This window comes from Peromyscus maniculatus, chromosome 16 (genome assembly GCF_049852395.1).
Source record: "Peromyscus maniculatus bairdii isolate BWxNUB_F1_BW_parent chromosome 16, HU_Pman_BW_mat_3.1, whole genome shotgun sequence".
Lineage (NCBI taxonomy): Eukaryota > Metazoa > Chordata > Mammalia > Rodentia > Cricetidae > Peromyscus > Peromyscus maniculatus.
The window spans coordinates 52,681,573-52,702,515 of record NC_134867.1 but is presented as its reverse complement, the minus strand read 5'-3'; the positions used below and the strand labels follow the sequence as shown (position 1 = coordinate 52,702,515).

Genomic DNA, 20,943 nt, shown 5'->3' with positions numbered 1-20,943 from the left:
GGCAAATGTTTTAATCCTCTAGCACTTGGGGGAGGCAGAAGCAGGTAGATTTCTGTGAGTTCCAGGCCAGCCTAGTCTACATAATGAGTTCCAGGACAGTACTCGGGAGGCAGAGGTAGGTGGATCTCTGTGAGTTCGAGGCCAGCCTGGTTTACAGAGTGAATTCCAGAACAGCCAGGACTACACAGTGGAGCCCTGTCTTGAAAAAAAGAAAAAGAAAAAGAAAGAAAGAAAGGAAAGAAAGGAAAGAAAGGAAAGAAAGGAAAGAAAGGAAAGAAAGAAAGAAAGAAAGAAAGAAAGAAAGAAAGAAAGAAAGAAAGAAAGAAAGAAAGAAAGAAAGAAAGAAAGAAAGAAAGAAAAAAGGAAGGAAGAAGCTTCAAATGGCTGGAGAAGAGGGAGAAAGTGTGGTAGGCTATAGATGCTCATGTTTTCTTTGTTTTTAAGTTGGCATTAAGAAAATCATTGGGTGTAAAAAGCAAGACAACACGATGTAATGAAGCTGGGGGGTGGGTGGGTAACTGCAGTAACTGGGAGAATTAGGAACACAGCAAACAGAGATTCCTCTCCCCTGCTTCTAATCAGACAGACACTCATTGGGAAGAGCCACTGAAAGGATATTTTGGGGTCTTGGGGGGCGGGCAGTGAGAATGACTTCAGATTAGTTGGGGTTTATTTCTGCTAAGAGTGCAGACTTCTCTTGATCAAACAAATAACTTCATTTTAGCCTAAATCCCCTGTCCTGTCTTTCACATATCATCATCACGGGGAAGGATTAGGTATGTATGTAACATGTTTTAGCTTTGTTTGCCTGAGACTAATTTCCTCTACATGACACATACTTCTTTATCTAATAGATTAAAAAGGTCAGTTAAAACTGGCACAAAATTTAGCTACTTGGGAGGCAAGGGTAGGTGGATTGGAAGTTCAGTGCCAGTGTGGGCTACATAGTAAGACTCAACATAATATCAAGGCTGGGATGCAGCTCAGTGGTAGTATGCAAAGGCCCTGTGTTCCACATTTAGGACTAACAATAAGGGAGGAGGGTGCTGGGGAACTGGAATAGTTTTGTCTACTATCTATGACAAGCTCCAGCGGCCCGTGGCAGTACAAGGGGTTCATAGTTAATACATGCATATTTCAAAATTGCTAAAAAAGATTTTTAGTGCTGTCACAATAACACAGTAACATAATAGTTATGTTAATTAGCTTGACTGAATACATAATTTGTACATGGAGCCAAGATCTTGGAGTTCTTAGCCTCTAGAACTATGTGCCAAATAAATTTCTGTTTAACACTTAAAACATGAAAAAGAGGGGCTGGAGAGATGGCTCAGAGGTTAAGAGCACTCGCTGCTCTTCCAGAGGTTCTGAGTTCAATTCCCAGCAACCACATGGTGGCTCACAACCATCTGTAATGAGATCTGGTGCCCTCTTCTGGCCTTCAGGCAGAACACTGTTTACATAATAAACAATAAATCTTTAAAATAAGAAACAGGAGGGGCTGGAGAGATGGCTCAGAGGTTAAGAGCACTGGCTGTTCTACCAGGGGTCCTGAGTTCAATTCCCAGCAACCACATGGTGGCTCACAACCATCTATAATGGGATCTGGTGCCCTCTTCTGGCCTGCAGGCATACATGCAGACAGAGCACTGTATATGTAATAACTAAATAAATCATAAAAAGTAAATAAATAAATCAAACTGTTATAAAAAATAAGAAACATGAAAAAAGGGGTGGGGGACAAAAACTGAACCTTGATGAAACAGTACTACACTCCAGAAATACACACCATTATTATTTCCTTAGTGAAAATATAAAGTTAGCTAGGTGGTGGTGGTGGTGCAAGCCTTCGATTTTTAAAAACATTTGAAATAAGGAAATTGGGTTACGTTCCCACTGGGTGCTTGGAGCATTTCCATCAACTATTTCTTTTCTTTCCTTTGATTTATTAGAGACAAGGTTTTACATAACCCAGGCTGGCATCCAGCTGGAGATTTTTTTTTCTTTTTTAAGATTTTATTATTTATTTATGTATGAGTGCTTTATCTGCATGTACAACTTTATGCCCAAAGAGGGCATTAGATCCCCCTAGAGATGGTTGTGAGCCACCATGTGGTTGCTGGGAGTTGAACTCAGGGCCTCTGGAAGAGCAGGCAGTGCTCTTAACCTCTGAGCCATCTCTCCAGTCCCCCCCACACACACACACAAGGTGGAGATCTTAGGATAACCTTGAACTTCTGACTGGGGTTACAGAAATGCACCACTAAGCCCGTTAATGAGGTGCCAAGGATTGAACCCAGGACTAAGCAAGCCCTCTTGCCCAATGTTCAAAAATATTCTAATACAAGAAGAGATGTGATCTTTTATTTTTTGAAGGGGGAGGTTTTATTGTAGACTTGTGGACTGTATTACGTGCACGTGTGGGGGTGGGGTGGGGGGGATCTAATCAGTGACAAACTAACAAATTTTACCAGTAATCAGTAAAAGTATAAACTGAGTATCTTTTTTTTTTTAGATTTGTGTATTTATTATGTGTACAGTGCTCTGTCTGCATATATTTCTGCACACAGGAAGAGGGCACTATATCTCATCACAGATGGCTGCGAGCCACCATGTGGTTGCTGGGAATTGAACTCAGGACCTCTAGAAGAGCTGCTGATACTCTGGACCTCTGAGCCATCTCGGCAGCCCTAAATTGAGTATCCTGCCACAAGCCCAAGACTCACTCACCCACTGCCTCCTCTGGGTTTTTTAGTTTTTACGTGTATGAATATTTTGCCTGCCTGTTATGAACACATGTCCACCACTCTCGGAAGGTCAGGAGAGAGGGGGATGGTCGTGAGCCACCACATGGGTGCTGGAAACTGAACACAGGTCTTCCTCAAGAACAAGTGTTTTTAATCACAGAGCCATCTCATCTCTCCTGGCCTCGTCCCTTTCCCCCTTTTAATTCTCCACTGGGATGTTTTAGAGCTGACCTAAGGGATAACAAAACAGATACCACCAGACAACTAGCAGGACCAAACAGCTTCTTTTTTTGTGTGTATGTTTTTGTTTTTGTTTGTTTGTTTGTTTGTTTGTTTGTTTGAGACAGGGTTTCTCTGTGTAGCTTTGGAGCCTTTCCTGGAACTCACTCTGGAGCCAGGCAGGACATTGCGTTGGTGGTTCAGTGGTGAGCACAGCTGCCTTCCAAACAGCTGCCTGACAGATAAAGAACGGCTAAGCAACTGGTAAGTGCAAGTCTTAACTAGTCTACAATACCCTTGTAGGTAAAATCTTAGACCCTATTGTCAGAACAATCTTCCGGATGCGACCACCATAGCTCATCAGCATGGCATCCATTTCTTACCCGCCCCCCGCCCCCCACCCCCCCACCCCATTTGCCTGTAATGTTGGACACTCACAGTTTTGTGGGTCTCGGCCTCCACTTGCCTCCTGCCTCAACCCGGACCCCAATCTGTACAGAACTTACAGGGAGGTTCTACTTCCAAAAAATTCGGCCTCTACTGCATAGCCAAGCTATCAAACATCTGGTGGCCCGGGGCCTTGGGCTTATTCTTCGCAACTACCAGGCCCCAAGGCCGTTTAAATCAGGTTCCAGCAGGATTCAGAACTGTCCTCGCGCACCCCGGTGGCGCACACGCGCGTTTGCACAGCCTACATCCTGCCCCCACGTCATGCGCTTGAACCCTCGGCGATGCCTGGACTCTGTTTCTTGGCCGCGAGCGGACACAGCGATGCAGCAGCCCACGCAAACAGACTCCATCCACCTCCCTCCACGCTCTGTGCTTGCCCTCTCCAGACTGGGAAGGAAGGGGTACAATGACTTCTCCAGTCTTGGATCATTTTCTATCTCCCCTCCGACAGCCACCTCTGTCCCTTTTCCAAGCTAGGGCATTGAATGAAGACTGTGCCCTCTGTCTGGCAAGTGATATCTGCTCTCTAAGTATTGCCCCGTGTTAAAAATCTATGATGCTGCCTGGCGGTGGTGGTGTACGCCTTTAATCCCAGCACTCTGGGAGGCACAGGCAGGCGGATCTCTGTGAGTTCGAGGCCAACCTGGACTACAGAGCGAGATCCAGGAAAGGCGCAAAGTTACACAGGGACACCGTGTCTCGAACCCTCCCCCCCCCCCCAGCCAAAAAAAATCTGTGATGCTCTCATCTCCAGGTTAGACTGAGGAGGGTTTAGCATGTGCAGCAAATGACCTTCGTGGAGGCTTGGCTCGCCCCGCTCTCCAAGGCTAAGTCCACTTCAAGGGCAGGGAGCTCAGGGTTGGAAAGCAATGCGCCTGCTCTGTCCTGCCCTGCGGTGACCCTCACCCACCATCTGGAGGGGTCGCCTTTCCCAGCGCTACTTACTTCCCGGGGGTGGGGGTGGGGGTCGCTACTTACAGCAGAAGTTACTCCACCAGGGCATGGTGGCGGGTGGCCGGGGACAGGGGCCCGCGTGGCCCGGCTAGCTTCTCCCGGCTGCCCCATCGCGGGACACCAACCGGCCGCGGGGCGGTCTCCGGCCACCCCGGTGGAGAGGGGCACCCCTGGGGACGGCTACCCACGTCACAGAGGCGGGGCACTGTCTGCCAGGTGACCAAGGCCAGCCCCTCCCCCCACACCAGAAGATTCTAGGATCACGTGCGGGGGCTTCGCCCCTCTGGCCCTAGTACAGTCCCTGCTCTGTGTACCACCTACATTTAACCCTCAGAATAATGGCCACAGGGTGTGGGTGTGGCTTGGGTGCAAGCACTTTCTTTATAAAAAACAACTGTAAGCCGGGCGGTGGTGGCGCACGCCTTTTGATCCCAGCACTTGGGAGGCGGAGGCAGGAGGGTCTTTGTAAGTTCGAGACCAGCCTGGTCTACAGAGTGAGTTCCAGGACAGGCTCTAAAACTACACAGAGAAACCCTGTCTCGAACCCCTCCCCAAAACCAAAACAAACAAAAACCTAAAAAACAAAAACAAACAAACAAACAAAAAAACTAACTGCCCTAGAAGACACAGAACTTCAAAAATGGTGACATGGGGAGAGCCCCTATAGTGACTTGGGGGCACAATTTGGCATTTATTACAATACTAACCATACTGTTATCCTGTGAGGCTGCAGTCAGGATCCTTGGCACTCACAAAGATGAGTAGGAAGCTGCAGCACACACACACACACACACACACACACACACACACACACACACACACACACACCTACACTCCGGCACTGGTTTCAGCTTCATTCATAACTCTAACTCATAACTTATGACAGGGGATTGGCTAAGGAAGAATGAATAGGTAATAAGGGGAGTGTTAGGGATATTACACTTTCTGATACTAATTATTTTGTCAGGATACACACCCCTGACATCTGTCAAAATCTATAGACTGTACACCACCAGGACTAAACCCATACACTGCACTCTCTTGAGTGTTGATATGTAGTGAGGCTCCATCATAGATCCAAAATGAAGGGGCCACTTTGGGAAAGGATTTTGACAGTGAAGACTACAAGGAATAACTTGTACATCGAAACTCTGAATTCCGGTTAACTTTTCTATGAACCCACATTGCTCTTTAAAAGGGGGGAGGAGTCTGGAGGGATGGCTCAGCAGTTAAGAGCACTGGCTGCTCTTCTAGAGGTCCTGAGTTCAATTTCCAGCATTCATGTAGTGGCTTGCAACCATCTAATAATGGGATCTGGTGCCCTCTTCTGGTGTGCAGGCATACATGCAGGCAGAACATTAAACATTTAAAAAAAAAAAATCCAGTATGTGTCAGGCTGGAGGTTTTTTTTTAAGTTTATTTATTTATTATATATGTCTGCCTGCAGGCCAGAAGAGGACACCAGATCTCATTACAGATGGTTGTGAGCCACCATGTGGTTGCTGGGAATTGAACTCAGGACCTCTGGAAGAGCAGCCAGTGCTCTTAACCTCTGAGCCATCTCTCCAGCCCCTAGGTTGGAGGTTTCATTAGCTCCAAATGAGTGTCTTACAGTGGGTATGTGTCATTTTGGGATAACTGAAGGTTGACTTGGTGAAACCTTGAGTCAGGTGTGAAAAGGGACAGAGTTTGTCTTTTTGATTCTATCCACTTTCAAAGCATGAACATCCTCTCCCCCCCTCCTCCCTCCTGTAAGTCATTGTAATGTTTTAAACTTGTAAGAACAAGTGCTGGTGCATGTCACCTCTCACATTTGGATGGAAAAGCGCTGTATGTGTAAAACAGACATTAATTAGGATAGTTTCAATGTGAAAAGTGAGGTTTACTCATGCTTAACAGTCGTGCTTTTTAAAATAAACCAAACAAACAAAGAATACACACACCCCATCCACCAAGACTACCTGGCCATCATTTTGAAACAAAGAGGAGAAAACGAGACAAACAAACAAACAAACAAACAAACAAACAAAACAGGCAGTACCAATCTGAATCCCTGACGGAGTTTGAACAGAAGAGGGCAGTGTTGTCCAGTTAGAGTTGGTGAACTATCCGGTACAAGACCTTCAGAGCAGAACCCACACAGGCAGTCTGGGTGCACTTTCAAACTCAGCAAAATTGCAAGCTCTGTTGGTGCTCTTTAAGAAATAAAAAGACCCAGCACTTGGAAAGCAGAGGCAGGCAGATCTCTGTGAGTTCGAGGCCAGCTTGATCTACAAAGCAAGTTCCAGGAGAGCCAGAGCTGTTACACAGGAAAAAAAAACAAACCATCTTGAAAGAGAGAGAGAGAGAGAGAACCCTTGACTTCCAACAAAACCTCTCCAGGGTGTTAAGGAAAGCCTACATCTCCAGTTGGTTCTCTTACTCTTAGTATCATGTAAATGCTGCAGGTCCCTTACCCCGTTTGGACCCATGTGAGCCTGGTGTGGCCTCCTGTGGTCTATGTTTCCTCCCATCCTTTACCTCCAATTCCTCACTCTTTTAGCTTTCATCCGCTCACCTGTACTTGGAACATTCAAATCACCCATATTTCCCCAGTCCTGGCTGAAGGTAGAGATCCCCAGACCAGACATCAGTCCCATCTACCTGTGAATAATCCTGTATTCACAGACAATACTTAGGAAACAAACAGAAACTTATTTTTGGCAGGGTCTCAACCCAACTCCTTATGTAGCTGAGGCTAGCCTTGAACTGCTGATCCTCCTGCCTCTACCTCCCCAACTGCTGTGATTACAGGTTATGTACCACAGTTCAGCTTGAGAAGCTGTTAAAGGTTTTAAAACAAAATAAAAAGAACAGGAAAAAAAAAGCCCAAAGATGTAGGGATGGCAGGGAAAAGATCTAATCCAGCAAGCTGCTTCTTTTTTTTTTTTTTTTTTTTTTGGTTTTTCGAGACAGAGTTTCTCTGTGTAGCTTTGAGCTTTTCCTGGAACTCAATTTGGAGACCAGGCTGGCCTTGAACTCACAGAGATCCGCCTGGCTCTGCCTCCCCAGTGCTGGGATTAAAGGTGTGTGCCACCATTGCCCGGCCCAGCAAGCTTCTAATGCAGTGGTTCTCAACCTGTGGGATGAGACCCCTTCAAGGGTCACATATCGAATATCCTGCATATCAGATATTTACCTTGCAATTCATAACACTAGCAAAATTACAGTTAGGAAGTAGCAATGAAATAATTTTGTGGTTGGTGGTCACCACAACATAAAGATCTGTATTAAAGAGTCACAAGTGTTAGGAAGGTTGAAAACCACTATTCTAAAGGGAGGGAAGGGAGAAGATAGCTGATAAAGAAAAAAAGTGTAAATTTTGGGGCTGGAGAGATGGCTCAGCGGTTAAGAGCACTGACTGTTCTTCCAGAGGTCCTGAGTTCAATTCCCAGCACCCACATGGTGGCTCACAACCATCTGTAATGAGATCTGGTGCCCTCTTCTGGCCTGCAGTCACATACGCTGTATACATAATAAATAAGTAACTTTAAAAAAAAATTGTAAATTTTATAGAGTGGGACAGGCATGGGGTGCCACACACCTTTAATCCCAGCACTCTGGAGGCAGAGGCAGATGGATCTCTGAGAGTTTAAGGCCAGCCTGGACTTTACAGTCAATTCCAGGGCATCCAGGGCTACATAGTGAGATCCTGTCTCCCTGTCTCTCTCTGTGTCTCTCTGTGTCTCTGTCTCTGTCTCTCTCTCACACACACACACACAAGATAGCTCAGTGGTAGAGCTTTATGGACAGGAACTTGCGCTGCTACCATGATGGACTGTATGCCGTTAACTGTGAGCTTACCACCACCACCACCAAAACCACCACCACCACCACCACCAAACAACAACACCTCTCCTCCCTTCACATAAGAAATAATATTCATGGGGAAGCCTTCCACGGAAGAAGGGTCACTGCTTATGTACCTTCCAGACACGTCATCACGCCCCTCTATTAATGTCTACTCTTCATTCATGGCTTCAAAATCTAATCATTAAAAATTTTTAATAGTCTTGTGTGTGTGTGCACTATGTACGGACGGATACATGAGAGCCGCCATGCATGTGTAGAGGTCGGGGGCAGCTCTGTGGAGTGGGCTCCTTCCTTCCACCTTTCCATGGGTTTCGGGGATTAAGCGCAGATGAACTGTGCAGCTAGCCCTCGGCTGTCACTTTTGACACATTAGATTCCTGTGCTGCTCATGGCAAATCAGTGCAGGGAGCTGAGTCTACGGCTTCCTGCCTAAAGCATGTGCTATATATACACTAAGTGACGCCCTAGCCTGCAGAATTATCTGCCTTAGATCTGTCCAACTAGACAGGAAGAGGAAAAGCTTAAAAGGCCAATTGCTAGAAGCAACAGTGACTGGGGTGGGGTGGGGTGTACATTTTCTTGCTCCCCTAAAAGTCCATGCAGGAATATGAGTTGTAGAAGAAGCCTTTCCCTTACTGCATACAGTAACCACTCAGGACGGCTCTCAGCCATCCCGCCACAGTGAACACAGAGGCTGTTCACGCGGCAAACTCAGGGGTCCAAACAATGCTCGCTCAGACTGGGGCTCTGCTGGGAATGACAGCAGAGTCTCCCCAGGGTCCAGATGGGGGTGTTCACTAGACAAGCCAAGTTAATAGCAACAGGCCCCTTCATACTATCCCAGCTAGCAACCCACCGTCTCCCATCCTAGGACACTGCAAAGGCCAGGGAGGAGACTATAATCCCCCCAAGGGTCCAGATGGCCATCTGCAATGCCATCTCATAAGCTGTGTGGAGGGGCCACACTTTTTCACATCCACCAATAGTATAAGCGACATCATACTCTGGAACGGACATGTTCACGGACGCTTACTGATGCTCCCTGCAATTGGCCTCTGAACCCGTTTCAGTGTGCACGTGGATATAGGATGCATGGATATTCAACCAGACTTAGAGCAAAAAAATATTTGGGGGGCAGGGAAGACGACTTCATGTGAACTGAGCTCGTACCAGTCTCTTTTTTTTTCATTGCCACTCCTGAATGACAGTATGACATGTAACAACTATATACAGTATATTAGGTGGTGTAAGTACTCCAGGGGTGTTTAAAATGCAGTGGCATAGGTTGTTTAAATTAAAAAAAAAAATTTTTTTTTGATGGACACATTTTGTAGGAAGATCTTGGAACCAATACCCCACAGATGCCAAGAGACGTCCGTACTTATGAGACTGAAAAAGAAGTATTACATATACACATATACACACACACATAACTTAAAAGTAAAAGCAACCTCCTATACCTCATGAAATGTTAATACTTTTATCTTAATGCAGCTGTTCAGTTTTGGTGACACCATTTTTTTTTTTAAAACAACAACCAAAAAAAAAAAAATGCAATACCACAAAAACTACAACATTCAATTTTCAGGTTTAGAATAACCAGTGCTCTCTGTCCCCAGGCACAGCTTACTGTGTGTGACATCTGGAACTGTTTAACTTTCCCCCACGATCTCCTGGAATTTTTCCAGGAATTCTCTGCATTCTGAACCCACCCCTTCTATCAAAACACGCCCAACTCAACTCCCGCTTGTTCCAAAGCTCATCAGCTTAGGAAACCTCCAGGCAGAAGAACCTGTTTTACTGGGATTAACTCAGAGATGCAAAACCCAGTACCGGACCAGCCAGGTGACATCATTATGGTGCAGCTTTTGGCCACCAAGGTGCAAGGGCATGCACTGAGATAGCATCATCTAAGCCTCGAGAAGGAGATCCTTATGAGATACTCTGCAGCTGGGCTTGGGAAACTTCCTTTTATGATGAGAGGAAGCTCATGAACCAGGGTTTTCACTATAATTGTTAGGAATAAACAATGGAATTCACAAAGCACCAAGAATACAGAGTCAACATCAGCAGAGGCCAACCCAGCACCTGAACTCTTTGGACCAGATCAGAACCAACACATCACACCAGCCACGTCGTGCAGGGTACTGTGTTGTGCCCCCCCCCCATGATTTGCATAAAAATGTGTTATAAACTGTTTACAATAAGTATGAATGCTTCCCTGGTTTAATTTTTTTAATCAAAAAAAATTAAATATCACTGGCTCTTTCCCACTTTTTTTTAAAGGACGGGGCTCACTTTGTAGGCCAGGCTAGCCTCGAACTGGAGGTAATTCTTCTGCCTCTGCCTTCCAAGTGCTAGATTACAGGAGTGAGCAACCATACCTGGATTCCCCAGTGTACTTTGGAGATAAAAAGAACAACGTTTTTGCTCAATTTAACAAGTAGAAATATTATTAATCTAAAAATGTGTGAATTAAGGAAAACAGGAAAGACTTATTTTTAATTACATGCATGCCTGGGTGTTAGTGTGTGGGTGGGCACATCAGTGTAGGTGCCCACAGAGACCAGAAAAGAATGTCAGATCCCCTGGGGCTGAGGTTAAAGTCAGCTGTGAGCTGTCTGATGAGGGTGCTGGGACCAGATCTCAGGTCCTTTGCTCTTTCTTAACAGCTGAGAGACACTTTCTCTTAATTCAGAAAGTAGCCCTGGCCAGGTGTGGTGGCCTATTCTTTAATCCCAGCACTAGGAGATCTCTGTGAGTGTAAGGCCAGCCTGCCTGGTCTACATATCAAGTTCTAGGCCAGCCAGGGATATATAGAAAGATCACTAAGGGAAAAAAAAATTGAGAAAGATGGTTCAGTAGGCAAAGGAATTCCCTAAATAAGCCTAAGAACCCAAGTGGCTGCATCCTGGGAAAAGAAAAAACATAGGAAGCAGAAAATTGACAAGGAAAATTGTCTTCCAGCCAGGCGGTGGTGGCGCACACCTTTAATCCCAGCACTTGGGAGGCAGAGCCAGGCGGATCTTTGTGAGTTTGAGGCCAGCCTGGTCTACAGAGCAAGATCCAGGAAAGGCACAAAGCTACACAGAGAAACCCTGTCACGAAAAACCAAAAAAAAAAAAAAAAAAAAAAAAAAAATGTCTTCCTATAACACAGGGATGCACGTGCACACACGCACATGCATGTGCACACACGCTAGTAATAAATAAGATGCAAACACAAACTGAAAAAGTAGTTCCGGGTTAGCAGAGTGGGTAGAGGGCCCTGCCTTGCATGCACAAAGCCCTGATGGCCGTTCCCAGCACTGCGCAAAGGAGGTGCGGTGGCACTGGCCTCTAAGTCCAGCACCGGCAAAGTGACACAGGAGGACCAGAGATATAAGGTATGTAAGGTGATGCTCGGCTACATAGGGAGTTGGAAGCCAGCTTAGCCTAGGCGAGACCCTGTCTTTAATTTAAAAAAAGGGGGGGGGGGGTTGCTGAGAGCTGATTTAGTGGTTAAGCGCACTGGCTGGTCCTGAGTTCAATTCCCAGCAACCACATGGTGGCTCACGACCTTCTATAATTGGATCTGATGCCCTCTTCTGGCACCAAATAAAAACGCGGCAGGCAGTCTTGCTGGTGTGCCACCGCTCTGGGCATTAGGGAAGGGGCCCTTCTTTCCCCACTGTGCCACAAACAATTACTTTCTGGCTTCTATGCCTAGTTAACGCTGATGAGAGTCAGGAACGGTGATGCCATGTACTGTGAGCAACCCCTCAGATCTAATTCAGGCTGTACTGTCTACACCTCAGGCATCGGTATGAACTAGAAGAGAGACAGTGAACAGGTTTTTAAAATTTCTCCTGCTTTCAGAAATGAAAAATCATTTCTAAGTAGTTTCTATACACACCCATAAACCCTGTCAGTGATTAAGAAGCATAAGTGCCGGGCCCCTCCTCAAATGCTACAGAAATCCTCTCTTCCTTCTTATTTAAACAAGTAGCCCCAAGCCTTCACTGCCTTTCAACTAAACCAACTAAAGACGACTGAGAACACACCTTCCTTAATTAGAAATATAGTGACACAAAGACAGTGGAATTCCCTTTGAAGAAGTCTCCTTGCTCTTAACTTTTCTGTCTCTCTCTGTGTTCTCTGTCTCTGTCTCTCTCTCTCTGACAAGGTCTCATGTATCCCAGCCTGGCTTTGAACCCCTGATCCTCCTGTCTTCACTTCCCCAGTGGTAGGCTTGCAGGTCTGTAATGCTATGCCTAGCTTTTGCAGTATTTGGGCTGAAACCCAGAGTTTCAGACATGCCATCAAGCATTTCACCAATGGAGCAACATCTCCAACCCCTTGCCATGGAAGATTTGTGCTCTCTCTTTTTCATTATTTCTTCCTTTCTTGCGAGACAGGGTCTTCCATGTCACACCAGCCTTCCTGGAACTCTCTATTATAGACCAGACTGGTTCTGAACCCACAGAGCTCAGCTTGCCTCTCTGCCCCCAGAGTGCTGGGACCCAAATGTATGCACCACCATGCCTGGCCTTTTGTGCAGTTTCTGATTGCTAGCATAAAGTACAGAGCCATGCAGCACTGTCCATAGGTACCTCGTGAAGTGTGATCTAGATCCAATCATTTGATAGTACCTTAAAAATGAGACAGTCCTAAGTCTTTTGCCTATCACTCCACTCGGATTACCTCCTGGAACCCCCTCCTTCCCACAAGACACTGAGCAAGTGACAAACTAATAAAATATTGAATATACAAAACAACACCTTATACACGAAAATACCAGAAGAACGTGAGATCTGGCAGGCCCCCTTCTAAAGATTTCATTCATGTAAAAACTAATACTTAGGGGCTGGAGTGAAGGCTCAGCAGTTGAGAGAATGCACAGCTCTAGCAGAGGCCAGAAGTTCAGATCCCAGCACCCAAGCCAGGCATCTAAAAAAAAGCGCCTGTCACTATAGATTTTAGGGGATCCAGTATCTCTGGCTTCAGAGCGCAGCTGCACTCACATGCATATATCCACACACAGACGGACACAGACATACACACATTATTAAAAAATAAATCTTAGCCGGGCGGTGGTGGCGCACGCCTTTAATCCCAGCACTCGGGAGGCAGAGCCAGGTGGATCTCTGTGAGTTCGAGGCCAGCCTGGGCTACCAAGTGAGCTCCAGGAAAGGCGCAAAGCTACACAGAGAAACCCTATCTCGAAAAAAAAAAACAAAAAAAAAAAAAAAATAAATAAATCTTAAAGAAAATAACTAATGACTTGGAAAAAGGGAATATTATTTATTTTTTTAAAGTTTTGTTTATCTATTAATTTCTAGGTTTCGCAAATTTCCACACTGGCCAGTGGTAGAAAGACAAAGGTAGATAGGAGACAGACTATGAAGGCGCTCTTGGTGTAAACAGGCTGAACTATAGGAAGTGAGAGATATTTTTAGCTTTGCTAAACTTTCAAATTCATTTAAAATTCCACAGGGAGACGCAGTTGTGTAGGGGAGTAAGTTACACGGAGAAACTACCGAAGCCCTAGGAGGTTTATGCCCCACTTTAAGACAACGGACTTGGCAGTATCCATTTCAAATGTTTAAGTCAGAGCTGCTTCTATAAATGTAAGTTAGCAAGTGGAGTTTAGTTTTCCGAGGGGGCGAAAGAGAAAGAAAACATAAACACACAGTCCCCTAAGAAAAGCCCAGCCACAGCCTAAGACTAAAATGCATTCTGAAAGCCTGGCGTAGGCGGTCCACTCTTTAGAAGTAGGCATCACATTATGACTTATACAACTAGATTCCTAGAAAACAAACAGAAAAACTAAATTTTATTTATTTATTACTACTATTACTAACATCTAAATGGTGTTTTCTTGCTATAGATTTAGGACCTATGGCTTTATTATACCAACTACTCAAGCCAAAACTAAAACATTAGTCTGATACACGACCCCACCCACCGTTCTTATTAGTAAGCACCAGGAAACCCCAAACACTTGCAATTTCTCAGGCACGGGAACTTTTAAAAAATTAGACTAAGTAGAACAGGTTATCCACAGCGTATCTGACACTTTCTCGATTCGGCTAGCTGCTGTGGCTCCTCTGACAGCCCCCTCCCGCTTCCCGGAGGGTAAAGGGTAAAAAGGCTCCCTAACCAAATGCATCTTCCCATTAGCGCTTCCAGGAAGATTTTGGTTTAAATAAAAATAAGACGTGAGGTTCATCGGTTCTTCCTGTGGGACTATGGACCGCTCTCCTGGTGAAAGTGCAGGGAGTGAGAAATGGAAAGCCAGTCAAGTTCCAGCCATGGCTCACCGGTTCACCGCTAGAGACTCTCCAGTAACTTTTCTCCCTGCCGCAGCCGCCGAGGGAGAACCAAGTCTTACCTGTGATGGTAATGGTTCCCAACATATTTGGTTAACAGTCCTCGCCCTCCTACGGCAGCTGGCAGAAACCTCCGTCTCCTCCCTGCTAACCCAGGAAGCTGTCGGTGTGATCAGAAGAAACGAAGTCCCAACCACCCTCAGAGCATCAGGGAGAGCCTCTGGAGCCTTAGGGATGCAGCAGTGAGCTCGGTAGACGCTTCTCCGGGCTAATTATAGGAGGACCCCGCCCTTGCCCTAGACCCCGCCCACGCCCCAGGGCCACGCCCACAGCCCGCCCGCCCACACCTCTGCCCCGACTTGGCTGCACCAACCGGGGAAGTCACGTGCCCCATTTTACAGGTCTCTCTGCGTGGTCCACAGCGACCCAGGGAGGGCGTTTTTAAGTTTCTGGGGTGAAGGAGACCCCCAAGAATCAGTATTTGATCCAAGCGGTGACTTCATCCCTGGCACCAACTCCTGCATCTCAGACTTTTAAAATTATGTAAAGGCAAGAACTGCAGAGATATTAAATTCTCCGATCTTTAACGCCGTGTTCTGGGTCCTTCAGCTGGTTTAAAGGCGGATGGGGTGCTGAACGGCATTCCCTTTTTAAAGTCTATGGTATTTTATAGTTTGCCTTCTGTTTCCTACACACCCGCCGGTGTGAAGATCCACACACAGCTCTCCGCAATGGTGTTTCCCAGGCTTTTCGCGAAGGGTTGTTACAAAGCCAACTGTCTTCAGAAATTACTCAAGACAACTTTTTCAAAAGCAGAAATATCTGAGCCTTGGGTCTTTCCCTTTTTCGTGGTAGAAATGAGCTAAACATTTGGCTCAAACCGCACTTTATTCCCCTGCCTCTAACATACAAACCTATAGCAAATAAATAAAACAGAAGCCGTATTAAAAATTCAGGCAACCCGTATTTCTTTCTCCGTTAATCTTGACACTGTTTCTCTACAAAGACACAAGTAATAAATGAGATGGGTCTTCTGTTAGGAAAGGTCCATTAGGTACGCGGAGTTTTTTTGTTTTTTGTTTTCCATCTTTTCCCTATTTATCACAGCATGCCTTGCCTGCCTGAGCAAACACCCCCAAATAAAAGGTTTTATTATTGCTCTTTTCTTTAGACCTGAAGGCCTTATTCGTGGCTGTTTAGGGGCCCGGAGCGAGGATATCAGTGTGAAAAAGAATATGCAGCACGGGGCGGGGAAGGGGGGTGGTAAAAAAAAATCGAAGGATGGAGCCCAGCCGGTCAGACATGGCAAATGTTGATCCTTCTTGCCACCAGGGGGCGCGACGCACCATGTTCAGGCTCAGACAGAAGAAAGCCAATTCCTGCTAGGCAATTTCCTACACAGATTAGCTTCCCAGACAACACCCAACCTGGCTGAGTGTGAGTCTAGGTAAGCAGGGTCTCATCTTGATTGGTTAAGACCTGGGAGCAGACCTCAGCCCTACGCATTCCCAACAGCTGGGATTCCAGGCAGCCCAGCCACCCCAATCCAACACCGCGATACTGGTGGGTTAGAAGCCCATAGAGGCGGCAGCATCAGTGGTCTGCATTAAATGAGATAATCCCCTAGAGTGTTCCAGGAGCCCTGAAGCCCCCCAGGGACCTGAGGAGATACTGAATCACTTCTCAGCACTCGCCACTGCGGACAGCACATGGCTGTCACTGGGCTCTCGGTGGACTCCAGTTTATATAACTGTATCACCGACACCTTCCCTTCTGAATCCAAATTCTAATAACAGCTGTGCCACTGTGATAGCTAAGGGGAAAATTTCCTAGATACAAAATTCGGACACAAAAACGACACCTTTTTAAAAAGGTGGATGCAAGCTCTTGGCTTTCGTAACACAGAGGACAGCACCTCCACATCTGAAATGTGACTCTTAGAGAGGCAGCTAACGCCAAAAGGCAGAGCCATGGATGGTATATGTATGTGCAAGGGGTTGAGTCTCCTGGCACACTGTTTTCTGGGATCTCTACCTCCCTGAGCAATGCAGGCCAGAGTATATGGCATGGCTCTCCAGCAAGTCCTCTGGATCCAGCCTTAAAAAGAAAAGCCATCAATCAGGAGAGATGCAGAAAGAGGGATCAGACAGGAGGTCTCAGGAAATTCAAGCGACTTTCCTTTGCCATCTCTTCCATTCCACTCATGTTAAATAAGTTTTAGATTCAGATATCACCATTCAAAGTAAAAAAAAAAAAAAAAAAAGGATAATATACATCCATCATTTGGTGGATGGTGTGTGTGTGTGTGTGTGTGTGTGTGTGTGTGTGTGTGTGTGTGTGTGGTGGTGGGGAGAGGGGGTGTCTTAAATCTGTATGGTTCCACCAACAAATATTTGTCAAGTTCTTGGTCCATTTTTTTTTAATTTTTAAAGATTTATTTATTTATTACATATGCAGTGTTCTGCCTGCATGTATGCTTGGACGCTAGAGGAGGGCACCAGATCTCACTGCAGATGGTTGTGAGCCACCATGCGGTTGCTGGGAATTGAACTCAGGACCTCTGGAAGAGCAGCCAGTGCTCTCTAAACCTCTGAGCCATCTCCCTAGCCCTCGTGTTCCATTTTTGTTGGGTGAAACCCACTGGGGGCCAATCAGATGCTGTCTTGAACCTCAGGGATCTCAGCTGTGAGTGGCAGCCACACCCAGGGGAAGAAAATTTAGCTCACCCTGGGAGGTAACATTTGAGGTGGCCTAGGAAAAGATGGGGACTCCCCAACATGGGGCACAAAGACGCAACAGCATGGTGCAATGCCCAGAGAGCAGGATTCTTAGGGCCTCACGGGTGTGTTCCTCACAGCTATTGTTCCTTGAAGTTCATGTGCGGAGGCCCAGGACAGGGCGGGAGACTAGAGATACTGACTGGAAATGAGAGCAGAGAGATTATACACCAGGAAGCGGTGCACACACCAGGAAGTGGTGTACACCTTTAATCCCAGCACTCCAGAGGCAGAGGCAAGAGGATCTCTGAGTTTGAGGCCAGCCTAGTCTATACAGAATGAGTTCCAGAACAGCCAAGGCTATACAAAGAAATCCTGCCTGAGAGAGAGAGAGGAAGACAGAGAACTTTGTAGCCACACAGTCTTAGGAAGGAATGGGGCAGCCAGGGGTAGTGTACATGTTTGTGATACCATCACTGTGGACAGAAGCAGAAGATCAGCAGTTCAAGGCTGGCCTCAGCTACATGATAAATTTGAGGCCAGTCTGGGCTACACGAGAACCTGTCTCAAAAATAAAAATAAAAAAGTAAAGTAATGGGGTAAACAATCTGCATACAGTAGATGTTTAGTTAAAGAAGGTATGTATACAGAGCTGGGAATGGCAGCACACACCTATAATGCCAGCATTTAGGTGGTGGAGGCAGAAAGATCAGGTGTTCAAGGCTACCCTCAGCTACAAAGTGAGTCTAAGACCAGTCAAGCTTTTAGACCATGTCTCAAAGGAGCAAACACAGAAAGAAAGATACAAACAAGAGATACAAATGTGGGGCTAGAGACATGGCTGAGCCATTAAAAGTGTATACTACTCTTGCAGAGGACCCGAGTCGGGAGTCAGGTTTCCAGCACCCATTTTGGGTGACTTACAACCAACTGTAACTCCAGCTCTAGGGGATCTGATGCCCTCTTCTGGACTCAGAGGGTACCTGCACTCACATTTGCACATACCCACAAATATACACATAATCTGAAAAATAGAGGGCCTGTTGACATGGCTTATGGATTAAAAGCACTGGCTATTCTTCAAGAGGATCAGGGTTCGATTCCTGAATCTGCATGGTGGCTCACGCACATCTGTAACTCCAGACCCAGACCCAGGGGATCAGACACTATCTTCTGGCCTCCTTGGGCACTTCAGACACAGGATGCACAGACATACATCCCCCCCTTTTTTTTGGGGGGGGGGAGTTTCTCTGTGTAGCCCCAGCTCTCCTAGAACTCACTCTGTAGACCGGGCTGGCCTCAAATTCACAGAGATCCACCTGCATCTACCTCCGGAGTGCTGAGATTAAAGGCATGTGCTGCCGCCACTCAGCATATACACAGACATACACCAAGGCAAACACATACACATAAAATGAGAAAATCTCAAAAGAAAAAAAAATCTGATTAAAAAAACAAAGAAAAATTCTTGAGAGAAATGTTAACAGACTCATGAAAAGATGTTCAACATCATTATCGGTTAGAAATATGCAAATTAAAACCACTTCCCGCCCACCAGGATGCTAATTGCCAAACGACAATAACAGGGAATGAGGAAACAGGGAGGCAGATTTGGAAAAAAATGCCTGGGATTTCCCCAAAGTCTAACACAGTTGCCAGACGACCCGACAACAGGTGTACACTCAGGAGAAATGAGACACACATCCACAGGAAAACCTGGACATGACAGTTCATAGGGACCTCAGGAACAAAGTGACGACAACTTTAGTGTCCATCCTCCAACACAGGATAAACGAGTTCAGTGCATCTACGTAAGGAAATAGCAGTGATGAAAAAGGATGAAGTATGTGGCGACTGGAGGAGCGGCCCGGAGCTTGAGAGCACTGGCTGCTCTTGCAGAGGACCCGGGTTCAATTCTCAGCCCCCACGAGGCAGCTCACAACTGTCACAACTCCATTTCCAGAGGACCTGATGTCTGGCCTCTGAAGACATTGTTTTGAGATGGGGTCTTACTGTATATATAGCCCAGGTTAGCCTCAAGACATATATAAACACAGCGCACAGATATATGTGCAGGCCGACCACCCACACACACAAAATAAAAATTAAAAAAGTGGTTAAGGTAGTCAGAGCTGGTGGCTTATACCTATAATCCCAGGATCTAAAAGGCTGAGGCAGGAGGACTGCCATCTTTGAGGCCAGCCTAGGCTACATATCAAATCCTAGCCTAGCCAGGGCCACCTAGGCAGACTGTATCTCAACCCCAACCCACCTTTCACACACAAAAAGCTAAGATAATAAAACTTATGTATACTTTGTCACAATGGGAAAAAATGGCACAGACATAAGACACAGCTAAGGAAAACCACAGTGAGAAGGAGGGAGAAAAAAATCACCAATGGAAAAAAGGGAAATGCTTCCCATAAGCCTGTGACTTCCTGAGTTTTGTTCTGGGGACAGGAAGTCCCTGCTAGAACATCAGTTGTGGACCTTGTTGTCCAGGGCACACCCTTCCTTGGGCTGCTGTTTGGGAGCAGAGAAAGGTTCCCAGGATTCTTTGGGGCATAGGGATAGTCTGGTGAATTAGCATATTTGGCCTCATTTATACATCGCTGTCTGGAAGATCATACAGGACAATGCCAACTGCACAGTACTTTTCCACTTTTTGGGTGTGTCTTGTTTGTATGTTCTGAGATAGTGTCTTATGTAGCCCATGCTAGCCTTGAACTCCTTATCTTCCTATCTCTACCTCCCAAGTGCTGAAATAACAAGCATGCACTACTCTACCTGGCTTTTTGTATGTTTTTTTTTTTGTTTGTTTTGTGTTGAGACAGGGTCTTACTGTGTATAAATAGCCCAGTTTAGCCTCAAGTCTCAACTTTCCTGCCTTGACTTCCCCAATGCTGGGATTTCAGGTGTGTGTCCCGATGCCTTGATCTCAATAGTAAACTTTCAATCACTTCGAGATTACTCATAACACCTAACAGAATGCAAATCCTGGGTGACAGTGGCCAGGCTGTCTTGCTTAGTGATCACAGCAGGGGAAAACGTCTGTGCATGGTCAGAGCGCGCACCCAACATGCACAGCTGCATAAGCACTCAGATTGTTTGATCTGAGCTAGCCGATTCCACGGTTGGTTGATTAGATTTTGCAGCCCTGGAGGATACACTATATATACTGAATATTAGACACAGTCTCACTGTGTAGCCCTGGATGTCCTGGAACTCACTCTGTAAACCAGGCTGGCCTCAAACTCAGGGATCTGCCTGTCCCTGTCTCTCGAGTGCTGGGATTAAAAGCTAATAAAGGTTATACTGAGTATTTGGAAGGACACTGACAAGTTTAGCAACAGGCTGGCTGGTTCTACAGAGCTCTGCCCATTCAGGTCTCTGCCCCATGCAGCAACAGCACTAGCTAATTGAATTTTATGGTCCAGATGCATTGGACACGTTAACGTAGATATGGCTATTTAAATTTGAAAAATCCAAATAAATAATCTGGAGAGCATGGAAATTGAAAACACTTAAAAAGCATGGGGGAAAATAAGCATTAAAAACTCAATTTGAAGGAGGGCTGGAGAGATGGACCAGCAGTTAAGAGGGTATGCTGCTCCGACAGAGGATCTGACTCTGGTTGCCACCTTCCACATCAGGCAGTTGACAAACACCTGTGACCCACAGAAATCTCCTCTGC

The 20,943-nt window shown here is 46.0% G+C and overlaps 1 protein-coding gene and 1 long non-coding RNA gene across 6 annotated transcripts in view; both read right to left on the bottom strand.

Annotated features, from left to right (window-relative positions):
• LOC143268912 (uncharacterized) overlaps nucleotides 1-20,943 on the bottom strand; it is a 184,297-nt gene that overhangs the window by 52,361 nt on the left and 110,993 nt on the right. The window lies entirely within an intron of this gene.
• The window catches only part of Akap12 (A-kinase anchoring protein 12), a 96,954-nt gene that overhangs the window by 11,003 nt on the left and 65,008 nt on the right, over nucleotides 1-20,943 (bottom strand). Inside the window, exon 1 of one of the 5 annotated variants that reach the window (XM_006978095.4) lies at nucleotides 14,595-14,802. The exons of 2 other annotated variants lie outside the window; for them this stretch is intronic. In XM_006978095.4, the coding sequence (XP_006978157.1) occupies nucleotides 14,595-14,619 (25 nt within the window). In that variant the 5' untranslated portion in view covers nucleotides 14,620-14,802. Of the gene's footprint in view, nucleotides 1-3,404; nucleotides 3,687-4,394; nucleotides 4,565-14,594; nucleotides 14,803-20,943 lie in introns of those variants that run through there. 2 more of the 5 variants (XM_015996810.3, XM_015996811.3) reach the window with 2 other exon arrangements.